We start from the raw sequence: 20654 nt of genomic DNA, 5'->3' as shown, positions 1-20654 counted from the left end.
TCTGTTCCATTGTCCTACTGTTCTATCAGCTAGGAATTTTTTCCCAAGATTTAATCTAAATCTGCTATGCTGCAATTTCTCACTCACCTCTGGATCCTTTCCAGTTTTTCTACATCCTTTCTATTAGGGCTGTCAAGCGATTAAAAAAATTAATCGCGATTAATCGCTCTGTTAATAATAGAATACCATTTATTTAAATATTTTTGGGTGTTTTCTACATTTTCAAATATATTGATTTCAATTAGAACACAGAATACGAAGTGTACAGTGCTCACTTTATATTTAATACAAATATTTGCACTGTAAAAAAACAAAAGAAAGTGTTTTTCAATTCACCTAATACAAGTACTGTAGTGCAATCTCTTTATCATGACAGTTGAACTTACAAATGTAGAGTTTACTACAAGTTCACTCAGTCCTACTTCTTGTTCAGCCAATTGCTCAGACAAACAAGACAAATTTACATTTGCTCAGACAAATTTACATTTGCAGGAGATAATGCTGCCCACTTCTTGTTTACAATGTCACTTGAAAGTGAGAATAGGCATTTGCATGGCACTGTTGTAGCCGGCATCGTAAGATATTTACGTGCCAGATGCACTAAAGATTCATATGTCCCTTCATGATTCACCCACCATTACAGAGGACATGCTTCCATGCTGATGACAGGTTCTGCTCGATAACGAGCCAAAGCAGTGCAGACCTACGCATGTTCATTTTCATCATCTGAGTCAGACGCCACCAACAAGGTTGATTTTCTTTCTTGGTGGTTCGGGTTCTCTAGTTTCCACACCAGACTGTTGCTCTTTTAAGACTTCTGAAAACATGCTCTACACCTTGCCCCTCTCCGATTTTGGAAGGCACTTAAGATACTTAAACCTTGGGTCAAGTGCTGTAGCTACTTTTAGAAATCTCATATGGGTACTGTAGCAAGGCCAAGACTCACCAGTGCAGCACCTCCCGCTGGTCATCCTGGGAATTAGCTCTCCAGCCTCCGGAGCGCCCTCTGCAGGCTGGTGTCCCACTTGCCTCAGGCCCCCATGTCCCTCCCAGACCCTGGTGCCCCTTCCCTCAGTGTCCTGCCCTCTGCAGTGCCCCCACAGTCTCTGGGTCTCCCCACCCCAGGGAACCCCCAATCCTCTATCCCCCCCTTGCCTCAGTGGCTACTGCCAGTCATCATCTAGCCCCCATTCCCTGGGGCAGACTGCAGTGTAATGGCCACTCATCAGCAAGTGGGGTTTAGACCTGCTGCCTTTGCCTACCCCTGGGCTGCCTCTCTGCAAGCCCAGTACCTTTCCCAGCCTTTAGTAAGCCTGCAGCCTGGGGTTTTTCCAGCCTGGAGCTCCTCTGGCCTTTCCCCAGCCCTGCTCCACTCTAGGTACCCTGCTCAGCTCCCAGGCAGCCAGGCCCATCTCTCTCCACAGCTAGAGAGAGACTGCCTGAGCTTCTGGCTCATAGCCTTTTATAGGGCCAGCTGTGGCCTGATTGGGGCATGGCCCCAGCTGTGGCTGCCTTCCCCATCAACCTAGCCTTTGGCTCCCCCGGGGCAGTCCTTTCCCTGGGCTGTTTTAACCCCATCAGGGCCGGAATGGATGACCACCCCACTACAGGTACCTTCTTTGTGTTTTGTCAAATCTGCAGTGAAAGTGTTCTTTAAACGAACAACGTGCTGGGTCGTCATCCAAGATTGCCATGACATGAAATATATGGCAGAATGCGGGTAAAACTGAGTAGGAGACATACAATTCTCCCACAAGGAGTTCAGTCACAAATTCAGTTAATGCCTTATTTTTTTAACGAGCATCATCGGCATGGAAGCATGGCCTCTGGAATTGTGGCCAAAGCATGAAGGGGCAAACGAATGTTTAGCATACCTGGCACGTAAATACCTAGCAATGCTGTGGTGCCACGCAAACACCTGTTCTTATTTTCAGGTGACATTGTAAATAAGAAATGGGCAGCCTTATCTCCTGTTAATGTAAACAAACTTGTTTGTCTTAGTGATTGTCTGAAGAAGAAGTAGGACTGAGTGGACTTGTAAGCGCTGAAGTTTTATATTTTGTTTTTGAGTGCAGTTATGTAACAAAAAAAATCTACATTTGTAAGTTGTGTTTTCATGATAGAGATTGCACTACAGTACTTGTATGAGGTGAATTGAAAAATATTATTTCTTTTATCGTTTTTACAATGCAAATATTTGTAATAAAAATATAAAGTGAGCACTATACATTTTGTATTCTGTGTTGTAAATTGAAATCAAATATTTGAAAATGTAGAAAAACATCCAAAATATTAAATAAATTTCAATTAATCGCGGTTAATTTTTTAAATTATGATTAATTTTTTTGAGTTAATCGCATGAGTTAACTGCAATTAATTGACTGTCCTACTTTCTATACATTTGTGACCAAAACTGGACACAGTACTCCAGCTCAGGCCTAACCACCACCGAGTAGAGCAATACTATCACCTCCTGTGACTTACGTGCTCTGCCTCTGTTACTGCAACCCAAAATTGCATTTGCTTTTGTGTAGCAGCATCACATTGTTGACTCATGTTGAGGTTGTGGTCCACCACAACTCCCAGATCCTTTTCAGCAGTGCTGCTGCCAAGCCAGTTGTTCCTCATTCTGTATTTGTGCGTTTTGCTTTTCTTCCCTATGTGTAGCACCTTTCATTCATCTTTGTTGAATCTCATTTGTTGTCCATTGCCCAGTTTTCTAATTTATAAAGAGCGCTTTGAGCTTTAGCTTTATCCTCCAAAGTGTTTGCAACCCCTTCTAGCTTTGTCTCATCTGCAAATGTGATCAGCATGTCTCTATTCTTACATCCAGGTCATTAATAAAGATGTTAAATAATACCAGACCCAGAACAGAACTCTGTGGAATCCCACTTGAGACCTCCCTCCAATCTGACATCATTCCATTAATAGTTACTCTGTTTGCAGTTGTTTAACCCATTACGTATCCATTTAATAGTTGTTCTGACAAGCCCGCATTTCCCCAGCGTACTTATCAGAATGCCAAGTGTGACTGTGTCTATGAACTTAACACCTGTCCCTTTATTTCCCCCAGTCTCACACACTGTCTTTCAGGGGGGCTGCCCTGCAGACTCAGATGCTGCCCAGGCAGCACGGCAAGGCCATGGGATGGCCTGGTACTCTGGTTCCCCTGAGCAACATCAGCCACAGCCCCACTGGGATGTGGAAATGGGACTTTCCCCTCCTGCTCTCATTGCCTGGGGAGGTGTGGCTTGGGGAGAGCAGAATCTTTAGCTGTGGCCAGGTGATCTGTGCTCATTCTGTGCCTGACACCATACAATGAGGTTTAACGAGAGTCTTACTCAGTTATAAAGAAACTTGTTTCTGCAGAAGCACTTGTTCTTTCTCTTTTCTTGGCCAGCCTTGCGGCTTCCTCAATTGCTTCACTAGCAATGTGTGACTCCGGGCTCAGTGGGGGTTCTCCTGGTTTGACTGTTTGCACAATTGCTGGTGTTTTCTCGGATGAGTGGATCTGGCAGGGGCTCCTGGATGGTAGAATTTATAAGGCACCCTGTTTCTTCCTGCCAAAACATTAACAGCCTTTGGGTTTGCGGGGGTTCTGGTACCAGGGATTGGATTGTGCTTGTCACAAATCTTCTGTTGTTCATGAGATGTGCGTAGACTTTTAAAGGAAAAAATCATTGCTAGAAAGTCTGCAGCTGATGTCTCTGATATCTGCAGGTCAATCAATTAAACCTGGCAGCTAAGCCCAACTGTTACTAGACAGAAGCCAAAAAGATAAAAATAGAAAAGAATCTAGAAGGGGGTGGAAACTGCCCCAAACAGAGGAACCGTCTGAACAGTAGAATCACATCACAACTCAAGAGATGATCAGGACACAGCTATGGGGAGGGTGATATCATTTAGTTCCCGCTCCTCTCCAGAGCAGGTCACATCATCTTTCAGGATGAAAGAGAAAAAAAGGCCTCACATTAGGCTTGTCAATCCCTGAGTCCCAGCACATGGCAGCAGTGAACAGGATGGCAAGGCTGTGTGACGGGGTGGGTGTGACAGTGCCCAAAGCCCCCTGCCACACTGAGTGAACTGCCAAGTGCTCCCGAGAAAAGGACTGTCCAAAACCAGAGCCAACCATTTCTCATCAAAAGTGCCCAATCAAAACATTACCTGCATTAGAGAGGAACATTGGCTAGTGGCTGGTCTCCCTTAGAGGTTAATGAGCAGACTACAGCTCATTGGTAAAGGAGATAATCCTTTAGCTCAAGTAGTAAAGGCTCATGCAGACAGTGCAAAATTCAAACCCTGTGGACAGACAGAGGGATTCCTACTTCCAAAAGATTTTCCCAGGGTCACTTCCTTCTCAGTGTGGGAAGACCCTGCTCTGCTGCTCTAACACTTGGGTATCCTCACCAGAAGCCTTAAAAGGCCCTGCTCAGCCATTCCATCACGCCACACAAATGCTGCTCCCCCCAGTTCTTTAACTCCACTCTGTGGTTCTCTCCTGACATATTTCTAAGTTACCATGACATTCCCGCACCCTTCACCTGCTTCAAACAATTCAGCCAAGGGGAGACCGCAACCCAACAGCGCCCAGCTATTCATAGAAAAGCAGCAACAGGAATTACACACCATGAGAAATAACACAGCTCCCTGAGTTTGTCAGCACTACAGGCGTCATGGCTGGCAGCTCCCAGGCTTCAAGCTGTAGAATCTGGTTCAGCTAATTACTCACATACCCTCCCTGCGTGAACCATTTCATTCCCATGGATTGTTTAGCAGCATTTTAAGCCAAGGCCCATTGCACAGGCCTCTGGGTGCAAACACAAATCAGTAACAAACTGCTCCAAACCAACAGCAGCAGAAAATCAGCCGAGTGCAGCGCTTCTTGGGTACATGGCCCTATTCCGAAGGCCTCAGAAACACTCATCCCAACCCGTCACATAGGTACTGAGAGTCTCCCATACAGCCCTGCCTGGCTAACCTGATGGGCCTGCACTGACCAGCAGCAACCTCAGACAGTGATAAACTGACAAGGAAGAAAGTTCCAGTGACCCCATTGCTCCCAGGTCAATTCCATTCCCCCACCCCCAGGATTTCCCCAGCATCTGGGCTGCTGCAAGGCTGGCTCTGCCACGGATGACGTTGCCTCTTGTCCTGTGGAGAGCTTGGCACAAAGGGGCCACTGGGCAACGATGAATTGGGCCCAACAATGCCTGGCTCTCTGCTGGCCATTAAATGCTCAGCTTTAGTAACTCAGCAAGGAAATACCAAGCCAATGGGTCTGTGCCCCGCACCTAGGGAAAACTGCTGCTTGAAATGCTTCAGGGTCATGCTAATGTCAGGCAGGTGCAGAAAGGGCCAAAGGGCGTAGGCCAGGCTGCTGTGGAGTAATGTAAAAACTCCGCTTGCAGCATGGCAGGGCTTCGTTTTTTGTTTTTTTCCCCAAGAATGGTCAGGACAGACATGTGACCCTGATTGTGGAATGAACAAGGAAAGGGCACAATGCTGGCAGGCCCCCAAGCACTCCCCCCTCCCCCCAACCCCACCCCTGGGAGAGTTTAAATCACAGCTGGCTCAGCTCAGGGCATTCAGACCCAGCTCTCCGACAGCACCATGAAGTCAGTGGGCATCCTCCTCCTCCTCCTCATGGGGCTCCTGACCCTCTGGACGGAGCTGCCAGCGGCCACTGAGCAGAAGCGAGGTTAGTACAGAGCATGGCTGTCTCCAGGCCTGGCTCGGGGCAGAGGGCAGCAGGCTGCATCCCACTGGAAAGCAGAGAGCAGGGGCTCCACAGGGGTCCTTATACTGTGACCCCTCCAGGGCAGCAGCTGAAGATGTCCTATTTGGAAACTTACTTGGCAATGCTTTGCCTTATTTGCAGCCTTTGTGCCCAAAACATTGGGGCCTGATCTGCCAATCAGGCTTAAGGACAGATTTTAACGCTTTGATGGCTGCACCCAATGTTCTGGGTTCACAATTGCTTTTTAGACCAAGGAAAGGAGCAGCCCCTTGTTTTTGCTCTGACCCCTGAGCCCTGCTCAATCCATGGGGTAGATATGAAAACTCCCTGTTCTGTGGCATTTAGTCTAAACCAACAGTGGTGGATGGTGTCTAACTAACTCCCCTGGGTAGCAAGGGTCTGGAATTCAATGTGTCCATGGGCTGACTCATCCCTGCCTGAACTCATTTCTCTCCCAATCTTGGTTTTCCAGTAAGGAAGGGGAGGAATTATTTTCTTAACTAAACTAGTTCTCCCAGAAATCTTTCCCCATCATGTGCCAGCAATGCCCCTCTGCCATGTACATTGGTCAAACTGGACAGTCTCTACGTAAAAGAATAAATGGACACAAATCAGATGTTAAGAATTATAACATTCATAAACCAGTCGGAGAACACTTCAATCTCTCTGGTCACGCAATCACAGACATGAGGGTCGCTATCTTAAAGCAAAAAAACTTCAAATCCAGACTCCAGCGAGAAACTGCTGAATTGGAATTCATTTGCAAATTGGATACTATTAATTTGGGCTTGAATAGAGACTGGGAGTGGCTAAGTCATTATGCAAGGTAGCCTATCTCCCCTTGTTTTTTTCCTACAAACCCCCCCCCCCCAAGACGTTCTGGTTAAACTTGGATTATTGCTGTGCACATTGTAAGATGAGCTATTGCCAGCAGGAGAGTGAGTTTGTGTGTGTGGTTTTTGGAGGGGGTGTGTGTGTGTGGGGGGGGGGGTGGTGAGAAAACCTGGATTAGTGCTGGAAATGACCCACCTTGATTATCATGCGCATTATAAAGAGAGGTTTCAAAGAGGGATGGGCTATTACCAGCAGGAGAGTGAGTTTGTATGTGTGTCTGTGTGTGGGGGGGGGGAAGAGTGAGAAAACCTTGATTTGTGCTGGAAATGGCCTTCCTTGATGATCACTTGATGATCACTTTAGATAAGCTGTTAGCAGCAGGACAGTGGGGTGGGAGGAAGTTTTGTTTCATGGTCTCTGTGTGTATATAATGTCTTCTGCAGTTTCCACGATATGCTATGCATCCGATGAAGTGAGCTGTAGCTCACGAAAGCTCATGCTCAAATAAACTGGTTAGTCTCTAAGGTGCCACAAGTACTCCTTTTCCCCATCTGTCGGTCTCCTCTGTATCTCTATCGAACAATGCTAAGGTACCATGATGAGAGGCACTATAGAAAAGCTTAAGACAGATACACATTGTGATAGTTATATTGTGCTCCTCACCTTCATATCTGAGCACATAATAAATTGGCTTGGCAGATTTCAATTTCTTTTTGTATAATTTTGACGGATAACATTGATGTTTATTTTTAAGTATTATTTTCAATTTGTATCTATTTATATTTTCACAATTGTAGAAAATTAAGGGTGGTTCAGCCAATAATTATTTCATGAGAATAGACACTGAGAGTGAAAAAATTAAAGCCTAACCATTAAAACACAAATTGTCAACATCACATGTCAAAATATCCAAAGTGAATATGCTTAAGTCAAACTCTAATCAGCTCTCAAGCTCTCATTTTTCTGACTTTGCCCATCTGTACATTTTGATTATTATTGATGAAAATATTTGTGTTGGTTTGTGTGTGTGCAGTGAAATCGACGTTTACCGACATTTACCGATAAAACACGAATCCTCCAACTCTGCTAATAAACACACCTAAATCCAAACAGACGTTCTACATATAGACCGAGATAGGTCCTTGGTTTTGTTCTGAGGCCGCAGGGATTGTGGCCATGCATTAGCTCTTGTGGGAGGGGACTCTACTGCCATGAGATGGCTCCCCACACTTATTAGTCTCAGCTTTATTGATGAAAATCATCCCTGAGGATTGACTGCAGCTTGTGCGTTAGCTTTTGGCCATGGAAGGAGAGATGGTATCTGAGAGAGCTCAGTCCATCGAGAGCCTTGAAAAATCAAGACCAGGACCTCAGACTAGGTCCAGTGCCTGGTGGACAGCTAGTGCAGTGATTGCAGCCGTGGACAGAGGAGCACTCACATTCCCATCTCTGTTCTGCTCCATCACAAAGGACCTGGCTCACAATGGCCCTCCCTGTCACTCCTGCAGATTGAAAGCAGCAGCATCCAGAGTTAGGCAGCATAGCCCTGTGTCCTGACTAGTAACTTTTGTTCAAGTCTTGAATTCTGATCCTCACAGGACAGCGAAGGACATTGCCTCTAGCCTGCTAGGTCAGTAGTTCTCAACCAGAGGTCCGGGGCTCCTTAGGGGAGCTTGAGCAGGTTTCAGGGGGGCCTCCAAGCAGGACCAGCATTAGACCCGCTAGGGCCAAGGGCAGAAAGTCAAAGTCCCACTGTATGGGGCTGAAGCCCAGGTCCCTGAGCCCCACCACCCGGGGCTGAAGATGAAGCGTGAGCAATGTAGCTTCATGGGGGCCCCTGTGGTGGGGGGCCCTAGGCGATTGCCCTGCTTGCTGCCCCCTAACGCCAGCGCTGGCTTTTGTATGCAGAAAACCAGTTATTGTGACACAGCTGGGCCGTGGAGTTTATGTAGCATGTTGAGGGGGGCCTCAGAAAGAAAAAGTTTGACACTGCAGGGTGGATTTCAATCAACAATCCCTGCAGCCAATAGCACAGTGTTCATACTGTGGCTGTTTTCTGTTACAGCGAGAGCTGGAACCTGCCCGCTGGATTACATAAGGTGCGTTCAGGCAGAAACTGATGAGTGTGCCACCGATTCTGACTGCAAAGAGCAGGAGAAGTGCTGTTATTGCCATTGTGCCATGCGCTGCGTGGAACCAGCAGAAGGTAAGTGAGAATGCTCACGTTGACATTTAGGGTCTCGTGCAGGGGAAGTCTCTCCCCCATCCTGATGAGCCAGGCTTGTCTGCAGGATATGGAATGATCTTGGGCAGGCACCTTTGGGGATTTCAACAGACAGAAAAATCCAAGTGGACTCAGAGTAGGAATTCCACCAGGTGACAGCTTGTCACCCCATCCAGAGGGCTTGGTGAGAACCAGACACTGAGTGAGAGGAGCAGTGTGGGTTGAGTGGGGTTATGAGTTTGTGGGTGGTGTAGAACTAAATAACTTCCCCTGGTACCTGGATGCTGGGGTTAAATGTGTGTACAGGGGGATGAATCCAGTCCTCCCTGGGCTCATCGTTCTCCAGTCCCCTCATCTCCAGGTGGCAGGTCTCCACTCACAGGACCACTCAGCACTCTGATGCCCTATTCTGGGCTTCATCTGAGCTCAGCACAGCTCGTTGGATGAGGAGGATCGGGTGGGTCGCTCCCACCTTAGTCCCTCCTGGATTTTAAAGGCAGAGGAGTTGACCCAGCATATGCAAGAGTGGCCCATCAGGTGCCATCTGTCAGCAGCACAGGGAAGCCAAGAATAGCACTCAATTCACCTGTCCCTTCTCCAGCCACACCTAGGCCAGCAGCTGTGAAGAGGGCTGGCATAAAGTCATTCCACTAGCTCTGTATCAGAGAAGATATTGCCCAGTGGGGAGAGCACTGGGTTCGTGGCCCCCATACACCCACAGACCTGGCACAGACGGCCTTCAGTGAGGCCAGAATAAAGGCCAGGCTGTTTTATCAGAGAGTTACCAAGTAACAAGGAGCATTACCGAGCACAGTACTCTATTATGGCAAATATGACGGCCTCTCCTGTGCACCCATCCAGCAGGACAGAGAGTGCATGATGGAGAGATACATAAGGTCAGCTAGGGGGCACCACATATTGATGTTCAGTGAACCAGGGATGCTTTTTATACACCATTAATTTCTTCTGTTGCAGAGACTCCTGGGACTTGTCCAGCCATCACTGTAGTTTGTCCCATGGTTGATCCTCCTAACCGCTGTGAAAAGGACAGCAAGTGTCCAGAAAACCAGAAGTGCTGTGACACCGGCTGTGGGAAAGATTGTGTTTGGCCTCAGAATGGCACCCATCTCTCCTAACGCATCAGTCATGTGAATACAGCTCTGCGGTGAGATCACACCCTGCTCCAGCTGGGCTAGAGGAGCGCTTGCCCATGGAAAGGGAACTACAGCTCTGGGCTGCAGACACAGAGCACTGCACTGACCAGAGCTCATGCCCAGGGTCAGAACATGCTGCTTTAGCTGTGAGGGACTTGTGCCCTTGCCTTCTCAGCTTCCCCAGCACTCGTCACGCTGGGATGCTGGGGTTAAGCTGATGCTAAACCTGTACCTGATTAGATTTCAAATCCAATGGCCTCTTAGACACCCCCTTTTTACCCTAAACCCATATAGAGGCCAGCTGGGAGGAGGCAGCAGAGCTGGTAGTGCAAGACACAAGGAGAAGGAGGCCAGCATGAGAGCGGGGGTTGGGGGTCCCTGCCAGGAGGGGAAGGGAGAAGATCCTCTCCCACTGTGAATTCTGTAATAGCGGGATCCTGAGGACGCATGCAGCAGACTTGGCTTGTGAGCAGGGCTCATCCGTTATAAGCTCAGCTCTCCAGCACATACATAATCAGGTCCAGCCAGCCAGACCGCCTGGGCCCAGCCGCTAGGCTGTCACCTGCCATGGACATTACAGAGGCTATCAGGGTATGGCTGCCCCTAATGGGTTGCACTGAGAACGTGCTCATCCTTATACAAGACACAGTCCTGTGCAGCACAGAGCCGAGGAGAGCCTTGTAACCCAAGCCAGACCAGTAGCTGGGCCCTCCTGGTTTTCTGCAAAGCCTGGCCAAGGGCAGCTCAGTTTGTACAGCGCAAGATTTTCTCATGGTGCATCTGATCACTTTTTATTTTTCCAGCATAACTCTCTGCTTCATGGATAGGCTGAGGGCACCCCGAGGACAGCGCTGACCCAGATCCCTGTGTCCTGGACTCTCCAGATCCCTGCACACCTTATACTGGGGCCCGAATGGATCCTCTGGCATGATTACAAATAAACTTGTTTCTGCCTCAGCTTTGCCATTGGGTATTCCTGAGTCTCATTGTCTCTCCTTCAGTTCTCTGTTGAACAGTCTATTAATAATGAGTTAAGGAATGGTAGGAGCCGGGGTGGGAGGCCAGGAGGTACATCAGGAAGTGAACGTAGTTGATTATTTAAGCTCCGGAGGCTGATATTGTAGAAATGGGGCCAAATGATCTCGTTACTGCCAAAGAAAAATGTCCTGACAGTATTGTTAGGCAGATTTCGCAAGGGGTATGAGGTAGGAGCTTTGCCTGAGATCTTAACAGTCCTTCTCAAAACGTCTTTTAGTACCAAAGATACATAAGGCCCCATTCAAAATCTAGGATCCACCAAACACAAAGCCCATTGAACTGAGAGCTGTATCGCTTGTCCCATATTTCCAAAAATGAATGCAAAATGAAACAGACACACCACGCACACACAGCAAACTCCCTCAGCTCGCAGCTAGAAAGCAGGTCAAGGAGGCATCCAGCCATCTCTCTCTCTTGCAGGGAACTTCACAGAAGAAGCAGATTTTCTTCCTGCAGTTCACAAAAGAGTTAAACAACTGGGATGCTTGGCTGTGCCCTCTGGAATGGAGGTCTATGTGCTGACTTTCCCCCATGTTCATAACTTTCCCCATTCCCACAGGTTAAACTCTGAATTGTGCATAGTCTGCAAAAGTCCAACTCCTGTTGTGCCCAGGGGCCTCCCACATCTCTGTGGGGAGAACTGCAGAGCTCAAGGGAGCTGGAGCCCTGCACTATCCACAGTCACATATTGGTTTTTCTTCAGATTTCCTTTGCTCTGCAGAATCCTCCTTGAACCCTCCCACGATAACAAAGGGTTGAAAATTCTCCTGAGATTGACCCCTCAGCCCAGCGCAGATAGGTTGCACAGACACATTTGCTACCCGCACAAGTCAGTCCCTGCTAGGTCCAAGAACCCAGCTGACCTTCCCTGGGATTTAATGAAATGTGTGGCAAGTTTCACCTTAAGACAAACACATACAGAGCAGGAGTGAGAAAAGAAAAGCAAAAGAGGAGGAAAATGCAGCTTCTGTCTGATGGCTGCTGGTCAGTTGCTGGAAGACCATGGCACATGAGCCAGTTAAGCACTCCCAAGCACTGACCCCACTTGGAAAATGTGTGGCTAAAGCTTATTGTTTTCCTCTGGCCAGTCTGTGCTGGTAAAGTTTTTATTAAGACCCGGCCGCTTGGTATGGCGGGTAGCTGGCTAAACTGGTCGCAGCAGAGTGTTGCAAGGCTAGATTTGTCCTAGTGACTCAGCCAGGCATGTATTAGGCAGAAGGCTAAAAGGGAGAGACAGAGAGGAGTCAAGAGGAACAAGGTGAACTTGTAGCTGTCATGCCAGGGAGGAAGGAATAGGAAACACCTTTGTTCACACTTCACGAGCTGCTCAGGATACAGCCAGGGAGATGGTGAGGTCATTTGGCTCCTCCTCCTCAGCTGGTCTGCGGAGGGCACCTTTCAGACTCAGGAGAAAGGAGGCAGTTCAGGCCCTGGGTCTCAGCCTGATGGTGATACTGGTTGATGTGGAGAGGTTGATGCTACCCGGAGCCACCCCCCGTTCCTCTCATAGGCTGAATAAATTACCAAGTGCTCCTCCAAAAGAAATGACCAGAAAGCATGGCCACTTTGTGCCATGAAAAGTGCTCAGTGTAAACAATTTTCCAGTAGCCCAGATATGGCCACGTCCTCTCATCTTGAGAAGAGTCTGCTCTGCTGTTCTAACAATTAGGGAACCTCACCAGATGCCTTCAAAGGCTCTGCTCAGCCATTCTATCATCCACGCACACTCCGCTCATACCAGTTCTTTAACTCCACTCTGAAGTTTCTTTCCTGACATGCTTATAGGTCACAATGACGCCTCATTGCCTTTCACCTGCTTCGGACAATTAGAGACTTCAGCCAAGGGAAGAGCTCAACCCAACAGCTCCCAGCTATTCATAAAAGCAGCAGCACAAATTAAAGACTGTGAGAAATAAAATGTCACACTGACGCTGGCAGCGCTGCAAACATCATGGCTGAGAGCTCCTGGAGCTGAAGCTTCCAATGCCGTGTGTAGAGGGACGAATGAGTCTTTAAGTCACCTTGCTGCTCCTCTGACTTTGGGGTTGACACAGCCTCTGGCAGAACTGAGAACAGCTGAAGAGCTGCTCTACGTTGTGTCAACCAGAAATCACTCTGCCAACCAAGGCTCAGCTGGAGCGCAGTGTTCTGCTCCCACCCTCTTCCAGCCAGCCCTGAAACTGCCCCTCCCCACCCCCTATGCAGAGGCTGGTGGAGTGGGTGGCAAGGGCTGACTACCTGGCAAGGGCTGAATGCCACCTCTGGATTCTTCTCCATTGGGGGGAGCCTCAGCTGCCCCTTTTGGGCAGCTTGCTGGCTGCTTTGCTCTGCCTCAATAGCTCTAAGTAGCTGGAACAAGGGCCAAGGATTTGGCTCCCAGTCCTTGAGCTATAAGACTTGCTTAAGCTAATGACTAACACGCCCCATGGGAAATCCATTCATTTTCACATCCCAGTGTCATCTCTCTTCACTAGCAAATGCTTAGCTTGATTAGGATCGTCAAGGGACATACAGCAGAGAAGCACTGAGTAAGGTGTCATCAGCAAACCACGTAAGTGCTCAGGTTTAGAGATGGAATCATTTCTGTTACCATTACACTGCATACCCATCAGCTCGGCAGGTTGAGTCAGTTGTCCAGCTGCTACCAGGATGACTTTGCTATGTTCATTAAAATATGAGCAAGGCAAAGCAGGGTCTAAAGAAGGCTGCATTTTACTCCCTATGCCTGCAAGAATTTTATAAAACAATTAAAAGTGTGGTCCTGATTCTTCATGGCATTGCACCAATTTTACACTGTTATGGTTTGCTCACTTAATTGGAATCACACCAGGGTAACATAGCGGAGAATCATGCCCAGTAGGTTGTATTGGATTTTGAGAGATCAGTGAAGTAATTCATTATTAAAACATTTGTTCTACCACTGTCCACCTGCATAGCAGTCTGATCAAGCAACTGGTCCTTCACATTGCACCAACAGGTAGGTGTAGAAGAACATAGACTTTCTTGATGCTCTTTATCAGAGGGAAGCCACATCTGGTCCATTTTCCAATGTATCAGAGTGTTTCGTAAAGCTTTCACAGCTTTGCCTTCTAATTTCTCCCTATCTTTCCTCTTGATGATAAGCAGGTTGTTCCCTCTCAGGAGAGCATGGCTGGGTTCTTTAGGGAGAGGGAGAGAAGATGTTATGCTGTTCCTTTCTCACAGGTTTTATTTGTATGTTAGTTAATTGGCAACAAGCAGGAGTTTGCAAAGGTGAAAATGTCCATGGCTCTCTCTGACACTGTTTCCTCTTCAGTAGTTGAGTTGGCATCTTCTGCCAACACAGGGATGTCAGGATTGCCATAGCATAGGCCATCAGTGCTCCATCCATCCACTGTTCTCTCTCTGAGCAGGTGTAAGAAATGTCCATGTTGGACAACCATGGAATAAATGTGACCACCTTGTAGCTCTATCTACCTACATACTTATCCAGCCCCATCACCACAGAATCTGAAGCTGTATCTTACCATCTTTAGAGTCTGTCTACACTAGGAGCTGGGGCTGTGATTCTGCACTTCACACAGACATCCTGGCACGAGCTCTCTTCACGCTAGTAGTGTACCTGGAGTGGCACACGCTGGGGAAAGCAGCAGGACAGGCTAACTGTGCCAACTAGGTACCCACGGGTTTCTGGTGGGTTTGCACTCAGCACGGCTAGCTGGTGTCACCATTTGCTGCTGCCTGTGCTGCCATGACTACACTGTTATTGAGATGAGAGCTGGATGAGAGCTCGGGCGGGACATATATCCAGGCAGGGGGATCAGACCCCTGGTGTAGACACACCTTTAATGTATTTGCCTTCGCAACACCCCTGTGAGGCAGCAAAGTGCTATTATTCCCATTTTACAGAAGAGGAACGGAAGCAGAGAGACTCAGGACCAGATTTTCAGAGGTATTTAGGCAGATGCAGATAATAGCCTCGGGGTATTTTCAAAAGTACCTATGCACCCGACTCCCGTTGATTCCCTCTGAAGAAGATGCCAACTCTGCTGCTGAGCGTGAGACAATGTCAGAGGGAACCCTAAAGATTTTTATTTCCATGGGAGTTTGATGCCTAATTGTTTGAAGAACCCTGTTAGTCACCTATCTGCATCTTCAGACACCTAAATACCTTTGAAAATCTGACCTTATGTGATTTGCACAAGGTCAGACAGAAAGAGCAAGATAGAGTTGAACCCAGGTTCCCAAATCTTCAGCGTACACCCTGATCTAAGGGAAGCCACTGTTCCTGCCCATTCAGTGGCTCTCCCAGGTTTTGCATGAAGTTGTGTCAAGGCAATTATCACAGCTCCACTAAGGGCAATGCTGAACTCAAAAGTCTTGGAGTGAATTGCTGTTCATCATCTGTGTGAGTTTGTGTGTGTGGTTTTTGGAGGGGGGTGTGGGGGGGGGGTGAGAAAACCTGGATTAGTGCTGGAAATGACCCACCTTGATTATCATGCGCATTATAAAGAGAGGTTTCAAAGAGGGATGGGCTATTACCAGCAGGAGAGTGAGTTTGTATGTGTGTCTGTGGTGGTGGGGGGGGGGGGGAAGGGTGAGAAAACCTGGATTTGTGCTGGAAATGGCCCTACTTGATGATCACTTTAGATAAGCTGTTACCAGCAGGAGAGTGGGGTGGGAGGAAGTTTTGTTTCATGGTCTCTGTGTGTATATAATGTCTTCTGCAGTTTCCACGATATGCTATGCATCCGATGAAGTGAGCTGTAGCTCACGAAAGCTCATGCTCAAATAAACTGGTTAGTCTCTAAGGTGCCACAAGTACTTCTTTTCTTTTTTCTTTTTACGAATACAGACTAACACGGCTGTTACTCTGAAACCTGTCAAATGGTTTGCGAATCAACTTGTAAAAGAGCAGAGTGTGATCTATGCAGGCTGGATAGACCAGGTTGCAAGTCTGTCAGCTCACTTCTGGGTTAAACCTATTGCTTTAAACTCCTTGAATACGTGTGCCTTTGGGAGCAGAGGGGAGGTGGCGTGCCGACAGGTGGAGGCCATCGTCACAGCCTGCTGCTGAGTAATATGGGCAACTCCCTATTTCTGCCAGGGGCAAAACCTCTCTGAAACTAGGCAGCTACTTTGTTCTTGCCCAAGAAGGGGTGAGGCAGACACGTGCACCGACTCGTGAAATGGAAGGGAAGGAAGGTTGGGATGTTGAAAGGAACCCAAATGGCCCCCTCCTTCCCAGCCCCACCCATCGGAGAGCTTAAATCCCAGCCTGGCTCAGCTATGGGCATTCACACCTCGCTCCCAACAGCACCATGAAGTCAGTGGGCATCTTCCTCCTCGTGGGGGTCCTCACCCTCTGGATGGTGCTGCCGTCTTGGTCTGGCACAATCTTACCCGTGCAAAAAATCCCCAGAGGTAAGTGCTGAAAACAGCTTCTGCCAGTTCTACCCAAGGGGCAGGGGGCAGCAGGCTCCTGTCCCATGGGAGGGCAGAGAGCAGGGGACTCTTCAGGCTGTAGTGAGTCGTCCCCTCCCCAGACAGCACTAACAGGGCTGCTCTCTTTACTGACACTCAGCACCCCACATTCTGGGATCACAACTGCTCCTGCATCAGGGAAAGGAAATGTCCTTGTGCCCTGATATGAGCCCAAAGGCCACCTCACTAGCAGGCTCTGTTCAGGATTTTATACCATTCAGATACTGAGCCTGAGAAGGCACAGAGACCACAGAGTGGGGGTCGATGCAGTAGGTGCCGAAGTTGCAGTTTCTCCATGCAGATTTCATTAGATCGGTTCGGTCTGAGCCTGCTCGGCCACTCAGGGTTTTGTTGTGGAAAGGTTCACAGCCAGACACCCCAATGCATTTGAATGTAGACTCAGTCAAATCCTTACCTGATGTACAGCCAAGTCGACAGAGCTACACTGGTTTGCCCCAGCTAAGGCATTGGCCCGACTATTATTGAGCAATGCAGCAAACTCCCGTTTTGAGTGGTCGGGACTTGCAGGCTCTGAGGAGTTGCACCCAGAGCAGCACAGGCCATTCTCGTGAGAAAGAGCAGACAAGCCCCCTCCAGGCTGGGAATTAAACGTGGAATTAAACACCACGGCTCGGTGGCAGGGGTCTGGAATTACAGTGTCCGGAGGATTTGCCTAGAGACCTGCCTGGGTCCTTTCCCTCCCTAATTCTCATTTCCAGATAGTGAGGCTTCAGTCACTCACGCCTCAGCAACAGGGGGCCGATTCCCCCGCCATGCCCCTTTTCCAGCCTCCTGCTCCTTCTGTCCATGTTGACATGGCAGCATTTTACACCTGCCTTGCAGAGCTGTGAATGACACATGGGGTGCCTAGCAGGGGAGGATTAGGCCCAGGATAATTCTGTAGAGGCCTTTCAACCGACAGCAGAATTTCACAGAGTCCAGACTGGTCCTATCCCAGTCTGCACTCTGCGAGATAGCAGGTGCCTCTCACTGGAGCTCAGCGTGCTGCCCGGCGTTACAAGGTGGTGTTTATACCATGCATGTCTTTCTTGCAGTGAAACCTGGGACCTGCCCAGTGGTTCCTTTCAGGTGCAAGATGCACAATCCCCCTAATCGTTGTCAATCAGACAGCCAGTGTCCCGGGGCAGAGAAGTGCTGTGACACCGGCTGTGGATTGGGCTGTGTTCTAACTCAGCAAGGTACCTGCCTCATTGTTTATAGCCTGTGGGTAAAAGGGGGGTTTCCGCAAGGAGTTCTCACCCTGTCCCTGAGCTGCGCCATGGACAGTATTTCAGCTTTAGCAAGAACAGATCTTTGTGCTGAAAGCTTAGTTTGTTACCTTGTAACACAGGATTTGTTTGTTAGTTACAGAGAAACTTGGGATCTGTCCATTGATCACGAGTACATGTCGCATGATAAATCCTCCTGATAAGTGTAAGGAAGACCGTGACTGCCCCGGCCCCATGAAGTGCTGCATGTCCATCTGTGGGAAGGAGTGCATTCAGCCCAACCAAGGTACCACACTGGGCCAGATTTTCTAATTCTTCTACCATGCTTTGAGGTAAGATCAACCCATGGAGGGGTGGGGGAAACTTGTCCAAGCAGTCCTTTCATTCATCCCTCACTTCAAGGGATGCAAGTTATTTTTAGTCCCTATGTTACCTTCATTCCACACAAATGGGGCATTCCTCTGCCTAATAGCAGGTGCCGCTCACTGGAGCTCAGCATGCTGCCCGGCATTACAAGGTGGTGTTTATACCATGCATGTCTTTCTTGCAGTGAAATCTGGGACCTGCCCAGTGGTTCCTTTCAGGTGCCACATGTTGAATCCCCCTAATCGTTGTCAATCAGACAGCCAGTGTCCCGGGGCAGAGAAGTGCTGTGACACCGGCTGTGGATTGGGCTGTGTTCTAACTCAGCAAGGTACCTGCCTCATTGTTTATAGCCTGTGGGTCTGGTTCCCCAGGGAGCTTTCACCCTGTCCCTGCTGAGCCAGGGACAGTATTTCAGCTTTAGCAAGAACAGATCTTTGTGCTGAAAGCTTAGTTTGTTACCTTGTAACACAGGATTTGTTTGTTAGTTACAGAGAAACTTGGGATCTGTCCACTGATCACAAGTACATGTCGCATGATAAATCCTCCTGATAAGTGTAAGGAAGACCGTGACTGCCCCGGCCCCATGAAGTGCTGCATGTCCATCTGTGGGAAGGAGTGCATTCAGCCCAACCAAGGTACCACACTGGGCCAGTTTTTCTAATTCTTCTACCATGCTTTGCGGTAAGATCATTCCCTGTTCCAACCCATGGGGGGCGAAGGTGGGAGGGGAAGCTTGTCCAAGCAGGCCTTTCATGCATCCCTCACTTCAAGGGATGCCAGTTACTTTTTGGTCCCAATGTTACCTTCATTCCACACAAATGGGGCATTCCTTTGCCTAATAGCAGGTGCCTCTCACTGGAGCTCAGCATGCTGCCCGGCATTACAAGGTGGTGTTTATACCATGCATGTCTTTCTTGCAGTGAAATCTGGGACCTGCCCAGTGGTTCCTTTCAGGTGCCACATGTTGAATCCCCCTAATCGTTGTCTATCAGACAGCCAGTGTCCCGGGCCAGAGAAGTGCTGTGACACCGGCTGTGGATTGGGCTGTGTTCTAACTCAGCAAGGTACCTGCCTCATTGTTTATAGCCTGTGGGTCTGGTTCCCCAGGGAGCTCTCACCCTGTCCCTGAGCTGAGCCGGGGACAGTATTTCAGCCTTTAGCAGGCAGAGATGTTCGTCCCAGGGACTTAGTATGATACAGTGAAACCTAGGACCTGCCCAGTGATCGAGAATACCTGTCTCAGGGTAGTTCCTCCTAATGAGTGTGTGATTAGGCTCCTGAGTGCCCCAGCACTACAAAGGGCTGCATGTCCACCTGTACAAAGGCTTGCCTTCTGCCCAGCCAAGGAACCCCGCTGGACCAGTATTTCCAAACTTATCACCTTGCTTTGCAGTGAGATCATCACTCCCTGTCCTAGCTCATCGGAGGCGGGTTCGGCAGGAGTGTGCTGTGTGACCCAAGCAGGCATCTCCCACCTCCCTCAGTTTGACAGGTGCCACTCATTTTAGTCCCACTGGTACCTGCCCTTCCCACAAACGTGGCATCCCTGCTCCTTGTTGTTGAAAGTTATTTGCAATGAGGAGTGATTGCACAGGGGTTACAGAGAGAGTCACTGGCATTAAGGGGATGAATCCCACAGAACTGTAGCTGTCCTGCAGGAATCATTTGCATCTGTCCATGCTTTTAGGTCTTGGCAAGGTGAGAGATACAAGGGAATTGGAGCTGAGCACTCAGCAGGCAGAGATCCGTGCCTGGGGCCTGGCTATTATCCTGTTATAGAAGTTTGTTTATCCTGCCATCTCCTCTCTTGCAGCCAAAGCTGGGACTTGCCCAGTGGTTACTGCACAGTGCCTTATAATAAATCCTCCCAACCATTGTGATCATGACCACCAATGTCCTGGCCCAAAGAAATGCTGTGAAACTAGCTGTGGGAGAGATTGCATCCTGATTCAGAGAGGTACTGGTCTCAGTGTAACTGAGTCATCTTTATCCTGATGACAGGAGGCTGCAGCTAAATGTATCTGGGGACTTCAGCCCAGTTCAAATCATTTTTGTGATCTCCAGGTGTTGGGTTTTCAGTCACTGGACCCCAGAGTTCACAGAGCAGAAGCTTCTCAGAAAACGGAGAACTCTAGTTAACACTAGGTGCCACCACCCACCTGCACTTATTATCCCAGCTTCCAATGCAGAGGGTGGCTTACACTATGATCTTCCTGTGTTACAGAGAAACCTGGTGTCTGTCAAGCACTCAATATAAGGTGTCTCTCATGGTATCCTCCTAATGCAGTTTGTACAGGACAGTCAGTGTCCAGAAAATGAGAAGTGCTGTGACACTGACTGTGGGCTGGACTGTGATTAGCCACAGAAAGACACCCACCTCCACTCATGTTTACATCATAAGTACCCAGCCTCTGCAGTGAGATCCTGCCCTGCTCCAGCTGAGCCAGGGGGCTGCCCACTGGGGAGGGTTGTACAGCCCTGGGCTGCAGGCACAAATCACTGCACTGACCACAGCTGAAGTCCAGAGGCACAATATGCTGTTTTACCAGGGAAGAACGTGGGTACTTGGCATCTTCCCAGCTTCCCCAACACTCGTTACACTGATGCTG

General features: G+C 48.7%; 1 protein-coding gene across 1 annotated transcript; it reads left to right on the top strand.

Moving 5' to 3' along the window:
- Window positions 1–5589: 5589 nt before the first annotated feature.
- On the top strand, window positions 5590–20404 carry LOC141997662 (uncharacterized). Its single transcript, XM_074970094.1, has 10 exons — window positions 5590–5698; window positions 8637–8777; window positions 9771–9924; window positions 16284–16390; window positions 17506–17649; window positions 17822–17965; window positions 18531–18680; window positions 18966–19109; window positions 19733–19743; window positions 20333–20404. Exons 1-10 carry the CDS (start codon window positions 5611–5613, stop codon window positions 20402–20404), a joined length of 1155 nt encoding a protein of 384 aa, XP_074826195.1. The 5' UTR covers window positions 5590–5610.
- Window positions 20405–20654: the final 250 nt, after the last annotated feature.

Source organism: Natator depressus, chromosome 13 (genome assembly GCF_965152275.1).
Source record: "Natator depressus isolate rNatDep1 chromosome 13, rNatDep2.hap1, whole genome shotgun sequence".
NCBI classification, from domain to species: Eukaryota; Metazoa; Chordata; order Testudines; family Cheloniidae; genus Natator; species Natator depressus.
Note: the sequence above shows the minus strand (reverse complement) of the source record. Positions and strands in the feature narration are given on the sequence as shown.

What these genes read in the sequence shown, in the direction of transcription:
- LOC141997662 (XM_074970094.1), top strand. Translation starts at nt 5,611, where the DNA reads ATGAAGTCAGTGGGCATCCTCCTCCTCCTCCTCATGGGGCTCCTGACC. An exon ending in GGCCACTGAGCAGAAGCGAG is followed by an intron (nt 5,699 to 8,636) that starts GTTAGTACAGAG and finishes TTTCTGTTACAG; the next exon opens with CGAGAGCTGGAACCTGCCCG. An exon ending in GTGCATTCAGCCCAACCAAG is followed by an intron (nt 17,966 to 18,530) that starts GTACCACACTGG and finishes TTTGTTTGTTAG; the next exon opens with TTACAGAGAAACTTGGGATC.